General features: G+C 39.9%; 1 protein-coding gene across 5 annotated transcripts in view; it reads left to right on the top strand.

The window, feature by feature from the left end:
- The window catches only part of FAM172A (family with sequence similarity 172 member A), a 528,836-nt gene extending 502,333 nt beyond the window's left edge, over positions 1–26,503 (top strand). For all 5 annotated transcript variants that reach the window (XM_030927233.1, XM_030927239.1, XM_030927234.1 and 2 more), the window contains one exon: positions 23,490–26,503. In XM_030927233.1, coding sequence (XP_030783093.1) covers positions 23,490–23,632 — 143 coding nt within the window. In that variant the 3' untranslated portion in view covers positions 23,633–26,503. The remainder of the gene's footprint in view (positions 1–23,489) is intronic.
- Positions 26,504–27,049: the final 546 nt, after the last annotated feature.

Genomic DNA, 27,049 nt, shown 5'->3' on the forward strand with positions numbered 1-27,049 from the left:
TGTGTGTGTGTGTGTGTGTGTGTGTGTGTGTGTGTAAAATATTAATATATGACATATAGAGAATATTTATCCTTATTAAAACTTTTGATTGCACCAAAATGGCTTCTAAATTCCACACTGGTATATCAATGTGGTATATTATTTTCCCACTTTCTGTGCTAACACAAGCAGTAAATGAAATAGATCTCATTACTTTCAGAAAGAAGTAAGCAGTCACATTGTCTTACACTGAAACCACCAATTGGCTTATATTTTAATAGCCCTGTACTGTAGATAAGAGCCTGGGATCTGGACTCAGCTACTTCAACTAGGATTTATTGGGAGCCTCTTATGTGTCGGCACTGTCACAGGAAAGAGGAATAAAGGGTCAACAAAACAAACTTCCTGCCTTCACGGCACTTATATTCTTTTTTTTTTTTTTTTTTTTTGAGGCGGAGTCTCGCTCTGTGGCCCGGACTGGAGTGCAGTGGCCAGATCTTAGCTCACTGCAAGCTCCGCCTCCCGGGTTCACACCATTCTCCAGTCTCAGCCTCCGGAGTAGCTGGGACTACAGGCGCTGCCACCTCGCCCGGCTAGTTTTTTTTGTATTTTTAGTAGAGACGGGGTTTCACCGTGTTAGCCAGGATGGTCTCGATCTCCTGACCTCGTGATCCGCCCGTCTCGGCCTCCCAAAGTGCTGGGATTACAGGCTTGAGCCACCGCGCCCGGCCGGCACTTATATTCTTACTTACTAAGCACTATGGCCTTTACTGTATGACCTCTACAGACCTCAGTTTCTTCATCAGCAAAATGGGGGTAATATACCTGTTTTGAAAGATTATTTTTCAGGGTACATGAATTAGTGTATGAAGGGGCACAGTGCCATACCAGGAATATAGTAAATACTTTTAACTTGCCCTTTTGTTTATTAATGATGATAATAATTATTAGAAATACATATTAAAACTTAAAATCTAGTTGCTGAAAATTGAATTTTAAAAAGTCTTAGGCTGGGCGTCGTGGCTGTCGCCTGTAATCCCAGCACTTTGGGAGGCTGAGGCAGGTGGATCACCTGAGGTCGGGAGTTTGAGACCAGCCTGACCAATGTGGGGAAACCCCGTCTCTACTAAAAATACAAAATTATCCAGGTTTGGTGGTGCATGCCTGTAATCCCAGCTACTCAGGAGGCTGAGGCAGGAGAATCACTTGAACCCGGGAGGTGGAGGTTGCAGTGAGCCGAGATCGCGCCATTGCACTCCAGCCTGGGCAACAATAGCAAAAAATCCGTCTCAAAAATAAATAAATAAACAAAAAGTCTTCATATTCTGTGGGCTATTCACATATAATATTATATGGCTAGAGTAATACCAAGGCTGATAGTTTTACATACGTGCCATCAAATTTGGGACTTCTGTAATCGATTCATTCATATGTAGGTGTGAACTGAAAACTGCGTTTTTGAGGAAATCTTGACCCTTCCTTCCCCCAGGGACTTCCTACCCTCTTTTGGTAGGTTGAGGGGCCATCTCTTCGGACACATATCCTGGTTTGGCATCACAATTTCAAGAGGGGATATTAAAGCATATTGATGTATCCAGAAATAGCAGAATAATCTGTCATCCAGGTTCTTGCTAGAAAATATAACTTCAAACTTTCTGTTACACAATCCTTTGTGGACAAAAATTAAAATAATATTGATATGATTGTCTAAAGGATATTGTCTGTGCATTCCTTTAGATAATGCTTGATTTTACCCCTTGAGCAAGCCAGGCTAGCACAGACTATCAAGTCATCTAAAACACATTATCTTAATGTTCCTCTGAGTTACTTCTCCTGAGTTGCTTTTTAGTGTTGTGTCAAAAGTCTCCACTGAGAACACAACCATAAAAATACAACTATTCTCTATAGGTGGTTAACTTTTACCACCTAGATGTGATAAATCATAATCAATTGTGTATCCCTCTTTGTAATTGTCAATAGGGGCTGGACACAGTGGCTCATGCCTGTAATTCCAATACTTTGAGAGGCCAAGGCAGGAGGATTGCTGGAGGCCAGGAGTTCAAGACCAGCTGGGCAACATAGCAAGGCCTTGTCTCTACAAAAAAAAAGTTTTGTAATTAGCTGGGGGCTGGGCACAGTGGCTCATGTCTATAATCCCAGCACTTTGGGGTCCCAAGGCGGGCAGATCACTTGAGGCCAAGAGTTCAAGATCAGCCTGGCCAAAATGGCAAAAACCTGTCTCTATGAAAAATTCAAAAACTTAGCCAGGCGTGGTGGTGTAATCCCAGCTACTTGGGAGGCTGAGGTAAGAGGATCACTTGAACCTGGGAGACAGAGGTTGCAGTAAGCTGAGATCATGCACTGCACTCCAGCCTGAGTGACAGAGCAAGACTCTGTCTCCAAAAAAAATAAAAAATTAGCCGGGTGTGGTGGTGAGCTCCTGCAGTCCCAGCTACTCCAGGAGCTGAGGCAGGAGGAACACTTGGGCCCAGGAGTTTGAGGTTATGGGTAAGCCATGATAGTGCCACTGCACTCCATCCTGGATGACAGAATGAGACGCTGGGCACCCTACTCCAAAAAAACCTAGGCAACATAGGGAGACTCTGTCTCCACAAAAATATTTTTTTAATTACTCAGGCATGGTGGTGCATGTCAGTGGTCCCAGCTACTCCAGAGGCTGAGATGCAAGGATCACTTGGGCCTGGGTGATGGAGGCTCCAGTGAGCCATGATCATACCACTGCACTCCAGCCCAAGTGACAGAGCAAGACCCTGTCTAAAAAAAATAAATAAACAAACAATCATCAGTAGGAAACTCAGAGCCAAATGTTTAGCCATAAACTGGCAAATGAACAAGCCCTTACCACATCTCCACCTTTCTCTACTTTGTTTACTCTTCATCCCTTTTTTCTACTATAATGTATATATGTCATCCCACATGCTTTTTTCAATAGAGGGTATGAATAAATAACTATTAAGCAAAGGTAGCTTTACTGCTGTATTTTTAATATGCTATTATTAAAATGTTTACTATTAAGTCACTGTAGAAGTTTATCATTTGTTAGCCCCCATTGTTAGAATTTTTAAGTATTTTTTCTAGTAAATGAGTCATAGCATTCTTTATTATTGTGGTTCCCAAAGTATCTTTGTCATGATACTATAGGTTTTCCTTCATTTACAACTTCTCTTGGGTAAACATTTCCACAATCCTGTGTTTCTACTGATGGATATAAATTGTTGGCTCAAAAGTATTGAAATTTGACCAACTCAAGACATCTTTCAGTAGCCAACATCTTCCTTTTTTCATGTGCAGATTTACTCCTCCGGATTAATCTTATAAGTGGATTCACAGGTGTTTCCCATCAATATGACTTTTTAACTTTTCTCTGTGAAACAGAAATAAAATAATAGATGGCATCAACCTATAGTGATGCCCAAGGGATATATTTGAGAGTCTTTGGGAAATAATTCCGATCCTTTTCTACTTTAACAAGATCTAAATATAATAATTATCACCTGATTTGAAAACGCTTGAAAAAAAAGAACTTTCATGGCCTCAATTTTTTTTTTTTTTTTTTTTTTTTAGTCAGAGTTTCCCTCTGTTGCCCAGGCTGGAGTGCAGTGGTGCGATCTAGGCTCACTGCAACCTCCACCTCCCGGGTTCAAGTGATTTTCCTGCCTCAGCCTCCTGAGTAGCTGGAATTACAGGCACGCACCACCACACCTGGCTAATTTTTGTATTTTTAGTAGAGATGGGGTTTCACCATGTTGGTCAAGCTGGTTTCGAACTCCTGACTTTGTGATCCGCCCACCTCAGCCTCCCAAAGTGCAGGGATTACAGGTGTGAGCCACCACACCTGGCATGGGCTCATAATTAAATTTAAAATGTTGCTTAGAGCCAGTATACAAAGCAAAGAAGTAGGAAATAATGTTTTCAACAAATTGTGTAACACATGTAAAATATACTTTACATCCATTACAATATCTCAAACCCCAAGATTGTAAATATTTACAGACCCAGAAGTAAATTTAATTCCAGAAGAGGAAAACTTAATTTCTTGAGCACTAATGATTTTAGCCCACGGGTCATCAGGACAGTGGCAAAAAAAAAAAAAAATATATATATATATATACACACACACACACACACACACACACACACACCTATAGGAAAAGCCCAGTTAGAGTTGTGAAATGTCTCTTTAGGATTGAGTTCAATATCCATGTATCCATAAGGTAAGGATTATGACTGTAAACTTTTTTTTTTTGAGACGGAGTCTTGCTGTGTCGCCCAGGCTGGAGTGCAGTGGCATGATCTCAGCTCACTGCGAGCTCTGCCTCACGGGTTCAAGCAATTCTCCTGCCTCAGTCTCCCAAGTAGCTGGGATTACAGGCACCCACCACTATGCCCAGCTAATTTCTGTATTTTTAGTAGAGATCAGGTTTCACCATGTTGGCCAGGCTGGTCTCAAATTACTGAACTCAAGTGATCCCCCGCCTCAGCCTCCCAAAGTGCTGCTGGGATTACAGGCGTGAGCCACCCCACCTGGCCAATTGTAAACAATTTTCATAGCCCCTCCTGGTAATTGTTTAGCCATACCTGGTTCTGTTCCATTTTTTTCATAAGTCAGTTCTCTTTTTGTTTTGTTTTTTTTTTTTGAGACAGAATCTCGCACCGTCACCCTGACTGGAGTCTGGAGTGCAGGCAGATCTCAGCTCACTGCAACCTCCGCCTCCGCCTCTGTCTCCACCTCCCGGGTTCAAGCCATTCTCCTGGCTCAGCCTCCCTAGTAGCTGGGATTACAGGCGCCCACCACCACACCCAGCTAATTTTTGTATTTTTAGTAGAGACAGGGTTTCATCGTGTTGGCCAGGATGGTCTCAAACTCCCGACCTTGTGATTCGCCTGCCTTGGCCTCCCAAAGTGCTGTGATTACAGCTGTGAGCCACCATGCCCAGCCCATAAATCAGTTCTTAGTGGGACTTTATCTCAGTTTAACTGTACATGAATTCTCTCTATCCTGATACTTTGTTATATTATTCCAGGATTAAGTAGTCAATCTCATCTTACATGTTCTCATGTTATTTTCTAAACTAGTCAACAGTAGTAATTTACTGCTTATATAACACATTCATTAATATATTATTTACTTTAAAATCAATGCATTTTTCTATTAATGGAAGATGTATTAGTGATGTAAAGTAAATAAGTTCAGGATCCTTTAAGAATTCTTGCCATCTAGAAGGCAGTTGCATTGTGGGATTTAAAAAAAAAAAAAAAAAAAAAGACATTCAGAGAAGAAATGCTTTTGGGGAGAGAACTGGGAGTAAAATAGCATAGTACCAGACAGAGTGAAAACAACTGTAGACTTGGAGGCTAAATGTAACAAAAAATTGTCTATTTCTACATGGTCTTAACTAGGATGAGAAGAAATCATAGTGTTAGGAGCATAACTGATTCTCCGGAACCTAACAGGATCTGTCGTAAGGTGACAGGAACTTTCATGACCAGTAGTCAGCAACTGAAGGACATTACCTGACACAGTTAGGTCTTTTTGAAGTGCATCATTAAGAAATCAATCAAAAAAGAAAATATAGTAACTTGATACCAGTTTTATGTTGTTCATAATAATTCACTTTATGTAATATTTTATTCACATAAAGTTAATGGTATCAATACATTGGAGGCATTTTGTTTATAGTTTAAAGTTTTCTGAAATTTATAATTGGAAGAAATAAAAGATGTAAGAATTACAAAGGAAAAAACAAAAGTGAAATTATTCATACATGATATGATTATTTAGGAAATTCAAAATCTACAGATAATTTTTTAGGATAAAAGATAATTTAGCAAGGTTGCTGGATACAAAATCAGTACACAAAAATCAAAAGCATTTTTTGTTTTTTTTTTTTGAGATGGAGTTTCGCTCTTGTTACCCAGGCTGGAGTGCAATGGTGCGATCTCTGCCCACTGCAACATCTGCCTCCCAGGTTCAAGTGATTTTCCTGCCTCAGCCTCCCGAGTAGCTGGAATTACAGGCATGCACCACCACACCTGGCTAATTTTTTTTTCTTTTTTTTTTTTTTTTTTTTTGTATTTTTGTATTTTGGGTAGAGACAGGGTTTCTCCATGTTGGTCAGGCTGGTCTGGAACTCCCAACCTCAGGTGATCCACCTGCCTCGGCCTCCCAAAGTGCTGGTATCACAGGTGTGAGCCACCATGCCCAGCCCACATTTCTATATGCCAACAACAAGCAGTTATAAGTGTTTAAAGATCCATTTATAGTAGCACCAACAAATATGCAGTACTAAGAAAAAAAAGCTAAAAGACATATGTTCATAGATTTCATCAGTCAACATAATAAAGATGTCAATTTTCCACAAATTGATATATAAGTTTAAGAGAATTCCTGTCAAAGTGCCAGCAAGTTTTTTTGTAGATGTAAAATTATGAAGTCCCAAAGCCGCCCTCACTTCTAACATCAACTGCAAGTTTGGGCATCTCTAAGACCACCTTCAGGTTTGATAATTTGCCAGCACTCATAGAGCTCACTGAAAACTGTTGCATTCAGTTACAGCTTACTACAGTGAAAAGATACCAATTAACATCAGCTAAGGAAGTATCACATAGGGCAATGTTTAGGCAAGTTCCAAGCATGACCTTCCAATTGTCCTCTCTCAGCTGAATCATGGACACCTCTGTCTTCTTCCCGCAACAGTGTTTGAGAATATATTTAGAATTCTAAATCTGGGAAGTTCATTGGAGGCTTGGTGTCCAGAGTTTTTATTGGGATTCAGTTACTTTGACATGTTAACCACCCACATGGCAAACTTTAGTCTCCAGACCCTCCAAAGGTCAAGCTGATCCAACACAGTCCAAAGGTCCAAATAAAGGAAGCCACTCATATGAGGCAGAACATTCCAAGGGCTAAGAGATTACTCCCCAAGTGCTGAGGGCAATGGCCAGACCTCTCTTTGGGCAAGGTTAATCCTTTACAGCACAGTGGATATAGACAAAATTATTCTAAATTTCTGTGGAAAGGCAAAGGATCTAGAATACCTAAAACAGTTTTTAAAAAGAAGAATAAAATATGAAAAATCAGTCTAGCTAACTTCAAGACTTATTACTGGCAAAGATGCAGAGAAACCGGATCGCTCATAGATTGCTGGAGGGAATATAAAGTGGCACAATGGACCAGGAAACAGTGTGCCAGTTTCTTGAAAAACTAAACATAAACTAAACATGCAACTAACGTACAACCTAGCAATTGCATTATTGCATTTATCCCAGAGAAATGAAGCAATGGAGTTTATCCCAGAGAAATTAAGATTTATGTTCACACAAAAACCTGTACATGAATGTTTTAGTAGCTTTAGTCACAATAGCAAAAAAAAAAAAAAAAAAAACTGTAAACAACCCAAATGTCCTTCAACAGGGAAATGGTTACGGTTAAACAAGCTGTGGTATATCCATACCATGGAATACTACTCAAAAATAAAAAGGAACAAACTGTTGACACAGAACAACCTTGATAAATCTTCAGAGAATTAAGCTGAATGAAAAAAAAGCCAATTCCAAAAGTTTACATGGTGTATGACTTCATTTATATAGCATTCTTGAAATGACAAAATTGTAGAAATGGAAAACAGACTAGTAGTTGCCAAAGGTTAAGGAGTGGAGTTGGGGGAAGGAAGTGGGGGTGGCTATAAAATGGCAGTATGTGACGAATCTTTTTGGTGATGGAAATGTTCTGTATCTTAAATGACATTTTCAGTATCACAATTGTCATATTGCACTGCTTCACAAGATGTTACCGCTGGGGAAAATGATAAAAGGAACCAAGACCTCTCCGTTATTTCTTATAACTGCATATGAATCTACACTGTCTCAAAAAGTGTAATCATAAATACAAGAATTAATGAATAAATGAGTCTAATATATGAAGTGCAAATCCTCTTTGGACAAAATGAGAAAACTTTATAAGAGGCATTAAAGAAGATCTAAATAAATGGCAAGATATATCATGTGGGTTAACTGGAAAACTCAGTGTCTTAGTCCATTCAGGCTGCTATAACAGACTGTGATAGACTGGGTGGGTTATAAACAACGGAAATTTATTTCCTACCATTCTGAAGTCTGGGAAGTCTCAGATCAGGCACCCAGCAGATTCAATGTCTGATGAGGTCCTGCTTTCTTTTTCATAGACAGTAATCTTTTCACTGTGTCTTCACAGGGAAGAAGGGGGGTGAAGGAGATCTCTGGGGTGACTTTTATAAGGGCAGTAATTCCACTCATGAGGTTTCTACCCTCATATCTTAATCACCTGCCAAAAGCCCCTTCTCCAGATACCACCACATTAGAGATTAGGTTTCAACATATGAATTCTGAGGGGAAACAAACATTCAGTCTACAGCACTCAGTATTTTAAATATATCAATTATCCCCAAATTGGTCTGTGGGCTTTAGAACAATTCTAAATCATTAAGTGACTGGGGCAATCTATACTGGCTAGTTTACCACCTACTAGTGGCCACAAAGCAAGATCTATGCTTTTGAAAGTCTGTCAAAGCAATAAAAAAGTATGCTGTGCATACAGAAGTTCATATAATGATTTATCCATATATTCAGAACACCAATAGCTTTGTAAATTCACAAGTTTTTACTGCCATTATCTTCTGTAGGGTCCTACTTCCTTAACTTCAAAATGGGAATCATCAAATAGTACAAAAACCAATTTTCTAAGTTTTTAATAACACTTGTAAGCATAAATGTTATGGTTAATTGTGTTTGTGAAACCTGTTTATACAACAAACATTTATAAAGCCTCAAACATTTCTGGGATAAGTAATTTGGAGGCCTTCTCCCGAAATGATTTGGTGATAAAACAAGGTATATCTCCTACATGAAATGACTAGTAAAGCAAAGCAAGTACACAATAAGTTAATATAAACTAGCCAGATGCAGTGGCTCATGCCTGTAATCCCAGCACTTTGGGAAACTGAGGTGGGGAGATCACCTGAGGTCAGGAGCTCAAGACCAGCCTGGCCAACATGGTGAAACCCTGTCTCTACCAAAACTACAAAAATTAGCTGGGTGTGGTGGTACACACCCGTAGTCCCAGCTACTTGGGAGACTGAGGCAGGAGGAGGTTGCAGTGAGCCAAGATTGCACCACTGCACTCCAGCCTGGGTAACAGAGTGAGACTCCATCTCACAAAAAAAAATAGAAATAAATAAATAAATAAAACTTTAGTATAAACTATATACGAAATACTGAAACATAAAGGGAGTAGTTGGTATGAGCTAAGGTTAATCAAAGAAGGCTTAGTAGAAGAAGTAAATATTGAAGTGGCTTTTGAAACAATTAGACATACATCCTTCTGAAAATTTTTACTATCTCAATGCTTAACCAGTTTGTAAATACTGACTATATTAAGGCAAAATGTCAACAGTGTTATTTTACAACGAAGGAACTTGGGGCCCTACAAAGCTCTTTTATGAATGTTTTGAGAACACTAGAATCAGAAACTTGTACTTAGGAAAATAACTCTTTTATGGTTCTTTGCGTTTTGTTGTTTAGTACTATGTTACCTTGCAATCTTTTGGTAGAGTTACTTTTGAAAATGACAAAGAAGGCCGGGTGCGGTGGCTTATGCCTGTAATCCCAGCACTTTGGGAGGCCAGGATGGGTGGATCACCTGAGGTCAGGAGTTCAAGAGCATCCTGGCCAACATGGTGAAACTCTATCTCTACTAAAAATGCAAAATAAGCCGGGTGTGGTGGCACGCACCTATAATCCCAGCTACTCGGGAGGCTGATACAGGAGAAACACTTGAACCCAGGATGTAGGGTTTCAGTGAGCCGAGATCACACCCTTGCACTCCAGCCTGGGCAACAAGAGCAAAAATCCATCTCAAAAAAAAAAGAAAAAAAATGAGAAAGGAAAAGTCTCAGTTTTTTACTTGATATATTTCCATCTGCATTTAAAGTTGGGCCAAGTCAACTACATCTTGGGAATACAAGCTCTTGAAGACTTAAAAGTTTGACTTTCTGTGAGTTCTCAATGCTGACACTAAAACTCTTTGATGCTAGTAAATTGTATTTACTAATAAGCACAACATTTTAGCTAAAGAGATCTGGAAGATACTTTGAGTATCTGTCAATGTTTGTCAACTAGTTGCTAATGGACTATGGGCACCTGAGTCCACCTCATCACCTCATCAGTTTATTGGAGAAGGCAAGAAATATACTCTACTTTCTTCAGCTTTTTTTTTTTTTTTTTTTTTTTTTTGAGATGGAGTTTCGCTGTCGCCAGACTGGAGTGCCATGGCGCAATCTCGGCTCAATGCAACCTCCACCTCCTGGGTTCAAGCAATTCTCCCACCTCAGCCTCCCAAGTAGCTGGGACTACAGGCCCGCACCACCATGCCCAGCTAATTTTGTATTTTTAGTAGAGACGGGGTTTCACTGTGTTGTCCAGGATGGTCTTGATCTCTTGACCTCGGGATCCGCCCGCCTCAGCTTCCCGAAGTGCTGGGATTACAGGCGTGAGCCATGGCACCAGGCCAGGAATTTCTTTCCTAATTCTGAGAGCTAGCATACACTTCAATATAAGGTAGATTTGCAACCAAGCACGGTGGTTCACGACTGTAATCCCAGCACTTTGGGAGGCCTAGGCAGGCAGATTGCTTGAGCCCAGGAATTCAAGACCAGCCTGGGCAACATGGCGAAACCCCATCTCTACAATCCTACTACTCGGGAGGCTGAGGTGGGAGGATTTCTTGAGCCTTGGAGGCAGAGGCTGCAGTGAGCCATGGTTATGCCACTGTACTCCAGCCTAGGTGACAGAGCAATACCGTCTCAGATATATACAGACAGGGTAGATTTATCAATCTATGTTGAAGATGAGTAAAGTCTGACCCCTGCCTTCAAAAACTTTATTATAGTAATCTCATCTCTGACTGGATTTTAGAATCAAAAGAAACACAGGTATCTATTCCCTGTGAGTTGCTTTTAGCAGCGTGGGCCTGGGCACTGCTTTATAATTTTAAAGACACATAAGCTAATACAGAAACGTAAGACAGAATATGTTGAGTATATAAAGGTGTTTAATAAAGAATTTGAAAAGGCTTAAGGAATGTCAGTGGAACTGGACATGACAGGATAGGGGATACTTATACAAGCAGAGTTGAGGTTACGATAAACCTAGAAAAGGAGGCTGGAGCCAGAGAACAGAAGGCCTTAAGCCTAATTAAGGAATTTCTACCTAATTTTATATAATGAGGAGCCATTGGATATTTTGAAGCATAGAAAGAGGTATGTGACACAAATGATACCTTAGAATTTTTCACAGGGTAGCAGGAGACAAGATCAAAGGGGAGAGACCGAAGACTGAAAGTAAAATCGGTTAGGAGGGATTTCTGAACTCTAAATGATCTATCATTAAATCTAAATCACTCTAGATTACAGAGGGAATGGAAAGGAAGAAAAAAACTTTCATGAGGTTTAATTATCAAAATGTATTAACTGATTGGATCAGGAGGTAGCAAACGAGAGAGAGAAAAATCAAAGATGACTCAGGCTGTGAGGTAGAGCAACTAAGAGAATGCTGTGACCATTTGTAGAAGTGAAGAGCTCAGTAGAAGAGCCTACCTGGAGGGTAGGCTCACCAGTTACCTCTGGACTGATTGCAGAAATGGAATATTGTGACAGTGTATTCCCCATCCCAACATCTTACCACCACACACAACAGTCCTAAGGGCTGAGAAACCAGAGGTATCAGAGTATATGACAGAAGCAGAATTGTTAGCAAAATGTTATTTCTAGTTCAACTCCATTTTTTAATTCACTACTTTCAAATACTGTTTTACTAGGCTTTCTTTCAACTCCTACTTCATATTACTATTGCTACAGATTGATTTTATTCCTTATATGTGAATTAGCAGTAACTGAATTTTTGTACTCTAAGCAGTGTAAAGGAGAGTCCCAGGGAATGCTCTAGAGGCAGAATGAATTGGTAAATGCAGTCAGGAAGGGTTAAATTCATCCTTCTGACTCCCCATAACTCATTCTCTACATACCAGCCAGTGCACTCTTAAAATGCTAGTCCGTTTATATTTCTCCATTGATTAAAACCCTGTAAACAGATCTTCCAATGAACTTGGAATAAAAGCCTTCAGTATGACTTGCAAGATCTCACATGGCCTGGAGAATGCACATCTCTCTGAATTAATCTGACACCACTTTCCCCTCACCCACCATGTTCCAAGTCACACTAACCTTTTGAGTTCCTCAACAATGACAACTTCTTTCCTCCTTAGAGCCCCTGCACTTGTTCTTCCACAACTTTGCCTAAAGCAGTCTGACCACAGACTTTCACCTGGCTCCTTGTTGCCATTCAGGTCTCAGGTCAAAAGTGTTCTTCACCCAATTGAAACCAATGGCCTTCTTTCTCCTTCCCACCTCATCCTCCCCTTCATTCTCTTCACATCCCCTATTGGGTTTTCTTCTTAGTACTTCTAACTCTAAAGTTTGCATGTTCATTGGTTTACTTTTTACTGGTCATTTTCCACTATCAAGTGTGCAGAGCCCTTATATTCCCTGCTCACCACTGCACCCCCAGCACCAAGAAACAGTGCCTGGCATACAATGAATGCATGTACAAATTAGTCACAGGAATTCTGAGAAAAATCTCTCTCCACACAATATATCCTTTATAATAGAATTCACAATTGAGAAAGAAGGAGGGCCACAGAAGATTTGGATATTTGAACTAGTAAATTCACATTTGTTTTGTTTTGCTTTGAAATGAGAGCATTTTGCAATTCATTCTGTCTCATTCTTCCCTGTGCTAACTTCTCTCTGTGTGTGTGTGTGTCTCTGTCTCTGTCTCTCTCTCTCCCCTCTCCCCCTCTCCCTATCCACCCCCCCCCCCCCACCGTCTTATCTCTCAAGCTGGCAGCAATTGGTACCCAGCTAAGCAGAGAGGGGAAGCTGGGAGGAAAAGCCTGACAAGATATCTGTAAAGTTGTACCACCCTTTTCAACAGTGTTATTTTACAGTGAAGGAACTTGGGGCCCAGTAAAGCTCTTTGCTAACTGTGTTGGGACTATTAGAAACTTGTCATTAGGGAAGTAACTACTTTGTGATTCTTTGCATTCCCTTGTTTACTTCTATGCTAACTTACAATCCTTTAGTAAAGTTACTTTTGAAAATGACAAAGGGAAACTGGAAAGGGAAGCTTTTGCCCATGCTTGAGCTTAAGTTTTATGGGAAACAGTGTAACCCTGGAGGCAAGACCTTGTGGCAACAGTGAGAGGAGTATGTGAGATAAGACAAGAGTAAAAACCAAATAAAACATTTCTATAACAGCTGTCTAGATTCTATAGGCAATTGAAGTAACAAAAATGCATCCATTTTTTATTGTCTAGGAGAAAGTTGATTAGAGAAGCCAGCCAAGGTTCAAAGTCAGAGACCCACAGCAAGGCAGGCTGTCTACTGCACCTCAAGAAGAAATTTACGGCCTGGCATGGTGGCTCATGCCTGTAATCCCAGTACTTTGGGAGGTTGAGGTGAGTGGATCACCTCGGCTCAGGAGTTCAGACCAGCCTGGCCAACATGGAGAAACCCTGTGTCTACTAAAAATACAAAAATTAGCCAGGCATGGTGGTACACACCTGTAGTCCCAACTGCATGGGAGGCTGAGGCAGGAGGATTGCTTGGACCTCAGAGGTCGAGGCTGCAGTGAGCTAAGATCATACCATTGCACCACTCCAACCTGGGTGACAAAGCAAGATCCTGTCTTTCTTTTCTTTTCTTTTTTTTTTTTTTTTTTGAGACGGAGTCTCGCTCTGTCACCCAGGCTGGAGTACAGTGGCATGATCTCGGCTCACTGCAAGCTCCGCCTCCCGGATTCACGCCATTCTCCTGCCTCAGCCTTCTGAGTAGCTGGGACTACAGGTGCCCGCCACCTCGCCCGGCTAGTTTTTTGTATTTTTTAGTAGAGACGGGGTTTCACCGTGTTAGCCAGGATGGTCTCGATCTCCTGACCTCGTGATCCCTCCGTCTCGGCCTCCCAAAGTGCTGGGATTACAGGCTTGAGCCACCGCGCCCGGCCAAGATCCTGTCTTAAAGGGAAAAAAAAGGAATAAGTTTACTTCCCAAAGTTATTTCCTAGGCTGAAACGATTCTCCCACCTCAGCCTCCAAGTAGCTGGGACTACAGGTGCATGCCACCGCGCCTGGCTAATTTTTTTATATTTTTGTTAGAGAGGGCATTTTGCTATGTTGCCCAGTCTGGCCTCCAACTCCTGAGTTCAGGAGATTCGCCCCACCTCAGCCTCTCAAAGTGCTGAGATTACAGGCCCCGCACCCGGCTTCCCTGAGTCTTAAACTGCCCCAAGTTCCACTGTGCCCCCACCACGCCCTCTAGTACCACCCCCACGCTTCACCAGATGAGAAGAACTTGGCAGAAAAGGAGCTAAAGGAAAGGATAGGTTGTGCCAGAAGCCACCAATGACCCAAAAGTCTCCACTGCTGATTATGTGTCTTTCTTTTAGCCTGTCTACTATCTCTGGTCAAACTTGACTTCTTGCCTTTACAGTCTCAACACAGTCTCAACTTTAAAGGACTTCCAACTGTATTAGCAATGGAAAGAGACTTGCTTGTATCTTACGCAGGTAATTCAACAAGGCATTATAGCATGTTTTCTGAGCTGCACTTGGCATTTTCCTTACACAATCTTGGTGCACACCCCACCATGCCCCATTCACTACTCCCAGTGTGGTAGGCTCATACTTGTCCCTTCTAACTGGGAGGATTTCCATTAGAAGCCCTTCTCTGTGCAAATATTAGTAACTGTGTATTTCATTTTTTCAAAAAGGATATTGTTCTTAGAAGCTCTAGAATTCATTTTTAAGTGAATTTTAGTAGTTATATTTTATTTCTTTTTAGAAGGCACATTATTTTTCGGTGCTCTGATATTTCTCTGATTCTGTATAGCTTTCTAAAAATAACTGCTGGTAAGCTCGTAAGTTCATTAGTTAATCCCAATGGAACTCAATAACGCATATTACAGACCTCCTGATTTTTATATATTAGATTTTCTCAAGAATTCCCTTACCTGTTATTATCAACATAGCTATATTGACAGGGTCTTCATTACTTCCTAATTGCCCATACTTCTTTCTTTTGTTAAAGATCAATTTTTAAAATCAAGCCTTGTCATTTTGAAAATATCATAGACATGTTATCCTGTTAATATTAATGTGTTTCATATCTTTCTAGTTTCCTGCCTCCTTATCATGGTAATTTACAAAGTTTATTCATTACCTTTTTCTTTAAAAATGTATTCTTTTGTGGGGCCAGGGTGAGAGGGTAAGGGCACATGTTTGGGTTTTTTTCTCCCTGGAACAAAGATATAAAAAATGATCTTTCATATTCAAAGGTGAACAATTGATATTCCCTATTCTAAGCCAGACCCTAGGATGTAAATTATGTGTAGATTGTTAAAATTACAGGCATACCTTGTTTTATTGAGCTTCACTTTATCACACTGCAGATACTGCATTTTTTACAGATTGAAGATTTACAGCAACCCTGTGTCAAGCAAGCCTGTTACCGCCCTTTCAAAAAAAAAATCAGCATGTGCTCACTTTGTGTCTCTATGTCACATTTTTTTCAATTCTAGCAGTATTCAGACCCTTTCTTTATTTTTATATCTGTTATGATTATGTGATCTTTGATGTTAATATTATAACTATTTGGGGGCACTAAGAATCATGCCCATAGTGGATGGCAAAGTTAATTGATAATTGTAGTATATACTCTGACTACTCCTGTACTGGCCACTCTGCTGTCTCTTACCCTCTCCTCAGGCCTCCCTATTCCATGAGACACAATATTGAAATTAGGCCAATTAATAACCCTACAATGGCCTCTAAGTGTTCAAGTGAAAGGAAGAGTCTCACATCTCTGTACTTTCCATCTAAAGATCAAAATGATTAAGCTTAGTGAACAAGGCGTGTCAGAAGCCAAGACAGGCTGAAAGCTAGGCCTCTTGCAAAACAGTTGGCCAAGTTGTGAATACAATGAAAAAGTTTTTAAAGGAAATTAAAAGTGCTACTCCAGTGAACACATGAATGATAAGAAAGCAAAATAATCTTATTGCTGATCTGCAGAAAGTTTGAGTAGTCTGGATAGAAGATCAAACAAGCCATAACATTCCATTAGGCCAAAGCTTAATCCAGAGCAAGACCCTAACTTTCTTTAATTCTGTGAAGGCTGAGAGAGATGAGGAAGCTGCAGAAGAAAAGTTGGAAGCTAGAAGAGGTTGGTTCATGAGATTTAAGGAAAGAAGCCATCTCCAGAACATAAGAGCGCAAGGTGAAGCAGCAAGTACTGCTGTATAAGCTATAGCAAGTTATCCAGAAGATCTAGCTAAGACCATTGATGAAAGTGGCTGCACTAAACAACAGATTTTCAATGTAAATGAAACAGTCATCTATTGAAAGAAGATGCCATCTAGGACTATCACAGCTAGAGAGGATAAGTCAATGCCTGGTTTCAAAGCTTCAAAGGACAAAGAGAGGGTAACTCTCTTGTTAGGGGCTAATGAAGCTGATGACTTTAAGTTGAAGCCAATACTGATTTACCACTTTAAAAATCCTAGGGCCTTAAAAATTATGCTACAACGGCCGGGTGCTGTGGCTCATGTCTGTAATCCCAGCACTTTGGGAGGCCGAGGTGGGCAGATCATGAAGTCAAGAGATTGAGACTATCTTGGTCAACATGGTGAAACCCCATCTCTACTAAAAAATACAAAAATTAGCCAGGCGTGGTGGCACGTGCCTGTAGTCCCAGCTGCTCGGGAGGCTGAGGCAGGAGAATCACTTGAATTCGGGAGGCGGAGTTGCAGTGAGCCAAGATCATACCATTGCACTCCAGCCTGGGCGACAGAGCGAGGCTCCATCTCAAAAAAAAAAAAAAAAAATATGCTACATCTACTATGCCTGCACTTTGTAAGTGGAACAACAGAGTCTGGATGACAGCACATTTGTTTACAGCATAGGTTAATGAATATTGTAAGCCCACTGTTGAAACCTACTGCTCAGAAAAAAAAGAATCCTTCCATATCACTCCTTGACAGTACACTTGGTTACCCAAGAGTTCTGATGCAGATGTACAAGAAAATTCATGTTGTTTTCATTCCTGCTAACACAACATTCATTCTGCAGCCTATGGACCAAGGGGTAGTTTCAACTTTCAAGTCTCATTATTTAAGAAATACATTTTGTGGCCGGGCATGGTGGCTCATGCCTATAATCCCAGCACTTTGGGAAACCAAGGCGGGCAGAGCACAAGGTCAGGAGTTCGAGACCAGCCTGACCAATATGGTGAAACCTTGTCTCTAAAAACACAAAAATTAGCTGGGCGTGGTGGTGCGTGCCTGTAATCCCAGCTACTCCAGAAGCTGAGGCAGGAGAACGGCTTGAACCTGGAAGGTGGATGCTGCAGTGAGCCGAAATCACGCCACTGCACTCCAGCAGTAGGTGACACAGCGAGACTCTGTCTCAAAAAAAAAAAAATTGTGAGGCCATAGCTGCCAGAGATAGTGATTCCTCTGATCAATTGAGAGCCTTCTGGAAAAGATTCACTGTTCTAGCTTCCATTAAGAACATTTGTGATTCATGGGAGGAGGTCAGAATATCAATAAGAACAAGAGTTTGGAAGAAGTTGATTCCAGCATTCATGGATGAACCTCTTTGAGGGATTCAAGATTCAGTAAACGAAGTAAACTGCAGATGTGGCAGAAATAGCAAAAGAACCAGAATTAGAAGTGGAGTCTGAAGATGTGGCTGAATTGCTGCAATCTCATGATCAAACATTAAGAGATGAGGAGTTATTTCTTATGGATGAGCAAAGAATGTGGTTTCTTGAGATGGAATGTACTCCTGGTGAAGGTGCTGTAAACATTGTTGAAGTGACAACAAAGAATTTTGAATATTGCATAAACTTAGTTGATAAAACAGTGGCAAGGTTTGAAAGGATTGACTCCAATTTTGAAAGTTCTACTGTGGGTAAAATGCTGTCAAACAACATTACATGCTACAGAGAAATCTTTCAGGAAAGGAAGGGTCAATCAATGCAGCAAACTACATAATTATCTTATTTTAAGAAATTACCACAACCACCTTGATCTTTAGCATTCACCACTCTGATCAGTCAGCAGCCATCAACATGGAGGCAAGACCCTCCACCACAGAAATAATTGCAACTTGCTAAAAACTCAGATGATTATTAGCATTTTTAGCAATTAAGCGTGTTTTAATGAAGGTACATACAATGTCTTTTTAGACATAATGCTTTTGCACACTTAGTAGACTGAACCATAGTGTAAGCATAACTTTTATATCCAGTGTGAAACCAAAAAATGTGTGATTCACCTAATTACACCGTTCACTTTATTGGGGTGGTCTGTAACCAAACCCACAATATCTTCAAGGTATGCCTGTATTCCATGACGTTTTGGTCTATCCATGTAAGATAAAGTGAGTAACAATAATTATAAGAGTGAATGGCAGATGAAGAAATTCTTCTAAATTATCTTTTTGGTGATAAGTTACTCTACACTCAGATTGTTCTTCAGTCTTTTACTGTTTACCAGGAGACCTTATCTCTGGCAAATCTGATTAGTATGTGTGTGTGTGATATCATTTGAAGAATGATTATTTGCTTTACCAGAAAATTATTCACTTTATTAAGGGATTCATTGAAAAGGTAAATAATCCGTGTCTTCATTTAAAAATAGACTTCATTAAAGTTATATTCCCATATAACTTTAAGACATCTACTGCATAAAATGACATACAGCTTCAAAATAATATACATCTGCCAAAGTAAACATGAGGATTTTGGCTGCCAACTCAGTAGCATATTTTGATATACTTTTTGCCCCTGCCCCCACAAAAATACTTGTAAACACTAAGATCAAGTAAAGAGGAGTGTGGGCAGGGTTGATGTATAAGAAACACTGAATCAGAGTCATTCACAGGCAAAAGTAAGAGGAATAGATAAGACAGAAGATACAGTAATGTTTTCATCTCTCTTGTCCTATTCTTTGCTATTCCACTCTCAGTGCTGTTTTTAACCATTTTATCTAAATGCTATTACATGAATATAGCCTCCCTCTTTGTCAGTTCTATTACAAGGCACTTTTTCTTAAATATGTAGTCTTTTGGGAAAACCAATGACACATTTTAGCAATTTGATCTTTCTCATATGATTTCTAGTCTCGTTCTTGATTCTTAAACTTTCTAATCCTTTTCACCACTTCTGCTATTTTTACTCCTTTAAAATTTGCTACAGTTCATTTTTTAAAACAAGTGATAAGTCAAGGATATTCAGGGTAGTATTTTCATTGGAAGATCCCTGGCCTTTTAGTCATTTCACAATGAATAACATCATTGACAAATGGCATTTGTGGAAGAAATATAAGAAAAATGAAAAATAGGTATTTTCTGCTCTGTACAAGGATAAAAGAGATAGCTAGAGTAGGGTTCAGATTATTGGAAGAATTAATCTCTAATATAGTAAGAAAGAATTAACCATTCATTTTTATTTAAGCTGACCTTTGATTACCTCCTATTGTAAGAAATATTATGCAGTGCTTTTACTGTCCTGAAATAAATTCAATAGATAATATAATCTACCTACTTATAAGATTGTTAAATCTTTGTAATGCTCTAGTTAACATATAGAAGGAATAAAAGTAATTCATAATAAAAATAATATGGATTTCAATATTTAAAGTGCTCAGGCAAATCTATATGAGAAGACATAATAAAGTAATCAGATACTTGGTCTTATGCATGGAATCATCATGAATTTGACAGCTGAAGTGCAGGCTGATACAGGTATGCTTATTGGCAACTCCAGTACCATGGGCATGGTGCCATCAGTTATGATATTTTTTTCATAGGGTAAACCACTCTTGGTAAGACTCTGAAAAACAAAATGCACAATGCTTTCAATTTACATGGTAGTTGTATTCTTGGAAAATTCAGTATATATTAAAAGCATGCAGAAAGTATTTTAAGATTATCTGTAAAACATATTTAAATTCTAATCCATATAATTATAAACAGGTTTTCAACTACATGAATAGCTGCTGAACATTTGAAAATCATGTGGGATGCAGAACAATTCTATACTGCCTTGCAAATTACAGGATATCCACTATCCCTGACCTTCTCCCAATAAATGCCAATCACACCTTCCAATCGTCTTGACCACCAAAAATATCCCTGCAAATTTCCAAAATGCCTCCAGAGGCCATTGTCATCTCCATTAAGAACCACTGATTGAAACTGAGCAAAGGTATTTGTTTGTAATGAAGCGCTGTGATCCTTTACATTTTACTTTTATACTGAACTGATGTTATAGACTAGGAAACTGAATTCACTCCATAGGTGAATTATCCAGTTAGACCAAGCCTGCCACTACAAAATGATACCAAAATCATTCCTTGAGAACTTGGCAGATATTTAACGTGGAAAAACCTTTTACTCCTTATATTTTGTGAACCTGTCTAAATTAGGAAAATATGGGTTTGAAGAGTGGAGACTTGATAAGAATAAAGTGGTGGTAGTGAAAAGACTAGACCTTGACCATAAAACCATGTTTATCTCCTTCAAATAACCAGGTTAGGTTAGTGCTAAATAAACTAGTCTCCCTGTGACTTCTACATCATTGCATTTTATTAATAAATGACTGCTTTTTTGATTGACCTAAACTTCCACCTTTTATATCCTTTTATGAACAAATAATGTAATGGTCTAGTGTTTCTGTACTGATGGAATAAAAGGCACCCCACTTAATGTCCCCTAAAGTGATGTATTTTTAAGTACTAGAAACCTGCTCTCAAAAGTTTCCATTCATTGAACACTGTCATGGATAGAGTTTCATATTCACCTGTAAATATTTTCACTGAACTTCAGAATTAAATTTTTGAAAATGGTCTCCAAACATATTCTTGAAATGTATATATGCAGTCCCAGATAGACATGCAATTATTCAACCTCCAAATGATATTTTAAAAATCATTAAAAATCTACTTCCAAAAATTTAGAAAACACATGTTTGTATTACATATTCATGTTATCATTCCATAGTTTAGGGAGAATTCTCTCCCTTCCACCCCATTCTCTGTAATTCAGTTGCTAACCTACCTTATTACCTTTACTCCTAGCAATTTCCCTTCCTCTGACAGAAGCACACATTCTCATTATTCATACTTTTAAATTACAAGAGTAAATGTTGAGAGCCAGTACAAGTATTCAGTTATCTCAGGGACTCTGGTCTTTTCAGTCCAGGACTAATCAAGCAGAGAGTCATCAAAAGCTAAAACTAAAAAGCTTTTGTAGTGATTTTATCACCAGGGAAATCTGTTCATCCTTCAGAAGGATTGTCACCAGTAAAGAAGAAATAAAGGAGTTAAAATTGCTTCAGACCATTGACTCCTTAGGTCCCTCTAGATTCATAGATTGAATTGGTTTCAAGGGGTGGGAGGAATTATGAGGGGAATTCCCTGAGAAAGCTTACAAATTGATCCTAGCCTTAGTAACACTAGTAGGTGTAAGTGTGATCACTATGGAGGAAATGCCAAATGTGGTTGGAAGCTTGGGAAATGGGAAGGAAAAGAGACAATTAACACCTTTTTTTTTTTTTTTTTTTGGCTTATTGTATTTGGGGGTGAGTGTTGCCATGTAGTATGCATCTGAGAATGGTCTTTCAAAAGGAATTACAATTGATTGTAAAATGTCTTACCATTATAAGTGCAACTGTGTAGTTATTACTGAAGTGAAACTAGGGTTGCAAACACCATAGAGACAATCCCGCCTTCCTATTGAGTAACAATGAATTTTGCCCAAAATGAGTAAGCAAATAAAGAAATGACCCATTTTTAGTCTGAATACAGTAGCTTTGGTGGATATGACTTTAATACTGGGTCTTAGTTTCAAATTCAGGTTCATGAGGCCCATCTGCAGAGGAAAGGAGGAGAGAGAATCCTTGGGAGGGCACCGATAAAGAGAGAGGGGTTCTCTAGTAGGACCAGCTCCCACAGCTAAGTCAGGCACAGACTGTAGCTTTCTGCTTTCTGGCCGACAGCAGCCATAGCATCCTTATTGTTGTAACTCCTAGATTGTGATACTGTCACAAAACTGTTGCTAGGCAACAAATGTGGTTACCAGGTCTCAGCGAATAGCTGAAGGGGAAAGCAAAGTGTTGCACCATTGTAGAGTAACCATAGCAATGACCTACTATTACAGACTAAAGAATTATCATTAACAATGTTAAAGTATCAGACTGAGGCCCTGAATCCGGAGACTTCCAAGCGATATCTCTCTGCATAATTGCGTGATCTAGGAAGAGATTTCAACTGTTTAAAAGCTATTCTCCTGTGGAAGTCTTTGTAATTAATTTTTAATTTTAAAAAGTGCTCATTTATGAAGCCACTCGTAAAATGCCACATCACAGGGAGTCAAAAATAGATAAATGTATTTCCTCATCTGTTCTTATGCCTGCATCCGTGTTATCTGCTGCCTGTGTTAAACTGAAGGTCGATTTGATTTGAAAACATGCTGTACATTAGTATTACATCGAAACCACAGACAGAAGCTGTAGTAAAATAAAATAACCCCAAAAATTGACAACTAACCTGCATTTTCTAAGTTGAATTCCTCCTGACAAAATGGGAGGCCTAGATGCTCTTTTAGTAGTCACTGCTTTGAAACCTTTTTTTAGCTGTTCTAAATTTGCCCCTTAAAATCTGTGAAAATGTCGCCCGCCAGGACACTTCAAGGCATAATCCCTTCTGAATGTGGTCCTTCATTAAGCGTCCCGTATGATTTGGTCCCAGTGACCTAGCTGAGGTAATCGTGTCTAACAGCACAGCTTCCGGGAGAGGCCAGAAAAATCCTTCCCCACCCCGCCCCCAACCCCCTTGGGAGGCAAGAAAACAGGCGCTGTGGGGTGGATGGCAGCCGATCCCGCGCGCAGGGAAAACCAATCCCCGCGCGCGCCGAGTCTCGGAGAGGTGGGTGGTTTCCCAGAGGGAGAGGGAGTGGCCCTTCCTGCCCAGCGCTTCTATTGGCTCGGAGAGGCGGAGGCCTCGGGCGTCCAGCCGCGCCTTGAGCGACCCCGGGACAGATGCGGGCCGCGTCCCCGCGTCGGGAGAGGGATGGAGACTTAGGCCGGAGACGCCCTGACGCCCCGGACAGCTAAGTCTGAGTTCCTCTGAGCTGGGGGTGCAAGTGACCCCGCAGCCCCAGGTGTGCCCTGAGAGGCGGCGGCGCGCGCCCGCGAGGGGGCGGGGCCCTGGCTGAGAGGCGGGGCGCGGGCGCCTGGGGCGGGGCGGGGTGGTAGCCAGCCGGAGCTAGGCCTGGCCCTAGCCGCCCTCACCGCGGCCGGCACCGCGTGGCCACCTGGTAACCGAATGTGTGGTTCTTTGCAGGCACCGACCGTCACGAGCTAACTTCCTGGAAGAGCTTCCCGTCTATTTTCAAATTCTTTACCGAAGCCTCAGAAGCCAAGATCAGCTCCCTGAAGCCGGCTGTGACGCGCCGCTCGCACCGCATCAAGCACGAGGAGCTGTAAGAGGAGCGAGCGCGACGGGGGAGGCCACCCTGGCGCACGCACCCGCACCCTCCTCACTGCTTGTGTCGTCGAGCGGACTCCCAGCCCCTCGTTAGATTGTTTTCTTCCCAGAGCACAGGGTCGTGATATATACATCTAAATAGCGTTTTGCATTATTTCTAGATGAGTGCAACTGTCAAAGCAATATGGGTTCACTGGTCGTGCTTCCTGTGGGCTGAGCGCGGGCTGAGCGCCGCCCGTCAGCGCTCAGATTAAGGCTGACAGCGCCCTGCCTGGCGCGGCTAGCGCGGCTCTAATTGCCCTGATGGAGCCCGCGTGGGCGCTGCAGAGCGGGCGGCGTCGGCGTGGTCCTAGCGCCCGCTACAGCGCAGCCGCTGTTGCTTTCACCTCCTTAATCATGTCCATCTTTCCCCGCTCTCAACTGGAGCAAACTTTTATTCCCGACTTCAGATTTCCATTTTAACTAGGTTTTTCCCTGAGAGCATCTTATTACCCACCTCTTTTTTTTTTTTTTTTAGGAAGTTCTGCACACATGCTCCAAGCCAATTTCAAATTCAGAACATAAATGCCATGATGTACCATGTAGTTTGGGGAGTGCAAATCGTTCTCTCCCTATTTTCATTTCCGGACCAGAAAAAAAAAAAAGGAAAGCTTTGCATAAAAATCTATAAAGTACTGAATCCGCATTACTGCTGAAAATTTTTTTGCCAGCTGTTTGTGAGAGTTTACACAAGTCTCTGATTTCAGAAGACACTGTTAAAACCAAAACAATGATGGGCAGCTCTTTTAAGTGTAGGTGTAAAAGGTCCCATTTTCAATGAGATTTCCAACTGTTATCACTGGAATTGACTTTACTTTTTAAATATATAATGTGTACTGAGTGGCATTGTAATTTAGATATAACTCACTTAAGTTTTGCTTTTTAAATCTCTCTGTGGAGAAAGATTGTTGTTGTTAATCCTTTCCAGAATGATCTATTCTGAGCTTTCTTGGAGTTAGGCACTTCTAGGGAGAGAATTTTTTTATTGTCATCAGGAAACTAAACCTATGTGCTCTGCAGCCTTTTTCTTCTGAAAGGCTAAGTGGGGCTAAAATTATCCTTTTAGTTTTTTGCTTTAACAATAAGAGAAGGACTTGATGTGAAAGAATTTCTTCTCTCAGTCCAATGGTATAATTTTTAGCACTCTGCTTCCTCTGTAGGGTTTAGCCCTACAGTTTGAACAATTGAGTATTTTAATCCAGCTAAGATGTGGCCAACACTGTGAAATACAGGAGATGTTAAGGTTTTGCTGACTTTTTGATTAAAATCTTAAATTTTCACATTATTTTTTAATTACTTGACAAGTTTAATTACCTAGTAAAGATTGTTTCTAATAGATGAGAACATGAATTTAATAGTTTTCATCCTTTTTTAATAATGCAACAATTAATATGCCTGCCTTATTTCAGGACATGATAAAATGTACCCAAAATGACTTAGAACTGTCTAATGCCTCAGAAAAGTAACTTAAAATCAACCACTTCGTGCTTAAATGTTTTTATATTATGAACCAATTTCAACAAGTTTTAAAGCTGTTAATATCTCATTGCTGTGTTTGACACACAAGTACATTCATTAGTTCTATAGTTTTAATGATGACAAAGTAATCTTTCTTCAGTGGTCAGGTATGCATATATTTTGGTGTTACTTAAGCAAAATCAACTATATGGGAGGAAAAATCAAAATGGCATTTTATTCAGCTACTGGATGGCTTAAAATGAGTAAACCCCAACAACATCAAGCACATTTGTCTGTGATATTGACCCTTTTTATCCAATCTTTACTACTTTAGAAGTACTGGTGAACTGTGTAAAATAATGGTATCTTCCAGTGAGAGATTCAAGAATAGATGTGAATATATTTTTCAAGGTATTATAAATTGTGTCGTGTTTTCAGTATATGAAAATGTTGACAGGAAACAATTTTATAGCATTTATAAAAAACCAACACTTCTGCAATGCTAAATTTGTGAAGCTTCTGCACCTGAATTAGAGCAAAATAAATATGCTCAGTTTATAAACCAAATCACTCCTATTCCTTCTCTCAAATCATCTCTCCTCTTTTTAAACCTTTACTTATAACTAGAATAAATCACTATTTAATTGCCTCTAATACTTTAAAACTACTGGATGGTTAGGCCTTGTTTAACTATCTATAGAGAGCTATTTGCAAACTTAAGTTGTGTAAATGTAATTTCTACTTGTGAATCTGAGCTGTAGCAGCCCAGAGGGAGCTAGGCAAACTTCCAGACCACCAACTGATAAGTGATCAGATCCTTTGTAATGCAGGATTTTTAACCTGTTGATTATGGGTTTGTTGATATAAATGTAATAATGTTCACCTCAATTTTCCTGGAGTGACAACCAGCAGTTGGTACTAGCCCACCTGCATGAGTGCCGCCAGTGTTAACAATATCTTTGATCTTCTTCTTCCCCATTTTTGTTTCCTCAAACAGGTTTTTAGGAGAGTGGAGATTTAAAGTCAGGATGTGGACTTTTTATTTTAATTTTATACTTAATTCTTAGAACAAGTAGAAAGGGAAAGGAGTGACTGATAAATCTAAGATTCAAAATAGTCCTGTCGAAACTTAAAGGCCAGATTATTGCTTTAGAGCCTTCTGTAGATACCTAGCCATCCAGTCATTAAACATTTTCATGGATATTTGAAAAGAAGACCATGTACTTGTAATAACTGTTCTTTTCTCAAGTTTCTGCCTTGTGCTTTGACCTGGATTGCATTATTATTGTTTATTCAAAGAATAAAAAGGAAAGCACAAGCTTTTCCTGTATATTTCCATTTCCATTTTAAAATAAAAACAATTTTCCCAACAACAGCGATGTTATTATTCTTGCTCAGAAGAATTCTTGCTTATTCACCAATTGCATAGAGATTTTTTAAAGCAAAAACATAAAAGGAAGGATGAAACAGCATCCATCAATATTTTAAACCTTATGGTTACTTTTTATTTCTGTTAGTATTGCTGTAAGGTAATATTCTAACTTCAGTTGAGTCACTATTTGGCTTGCACCTTTTACAAAGCTAACATTTATAAGACAGTTGTTTTTATATCTAAAATGCCTCCTTAGCAAGGAAATCTGAACAACCTATCGTTAAACTGTTGTTTATAAAATGAACTTGAATATGCCATAAATAAATATGTTTTCCAAGAGGAGTCTGGTGAGATTAAGTTGCCTTCAAGTGTGTGTATACAGGTTCTTGATGTACTGTGTTCAATCTGAAAATAACTTACATTTATTTTACAGCTTTCTTAAAACCTTTAGCCCCTTTTAGAGATATGTTAACTGTATTATCCGTGCTAATAAGTTAGATTTTGTTTGTTTCTCTGGATTATCTGCGGTTCCAATCCAAACACGTGT

The sequence above is a fragment of the Rhinopithecus roxellana genome, chromosome 3, assembly GCF_007565055.1.
Source record: "Rhinopithecus roxellana isolate Shanxi Qingling chromosome 3, ASM756505v1, whole genome shotgun sequence".
In the NCBI taxonomy this organism is placed as follows: domain Eukaryota; kingdom Metazoa; phylum Chordata; class Mammalia; order Primates; family Cercopithecidae; genus Rhinopithecus; species Rhinopithecus roxellana.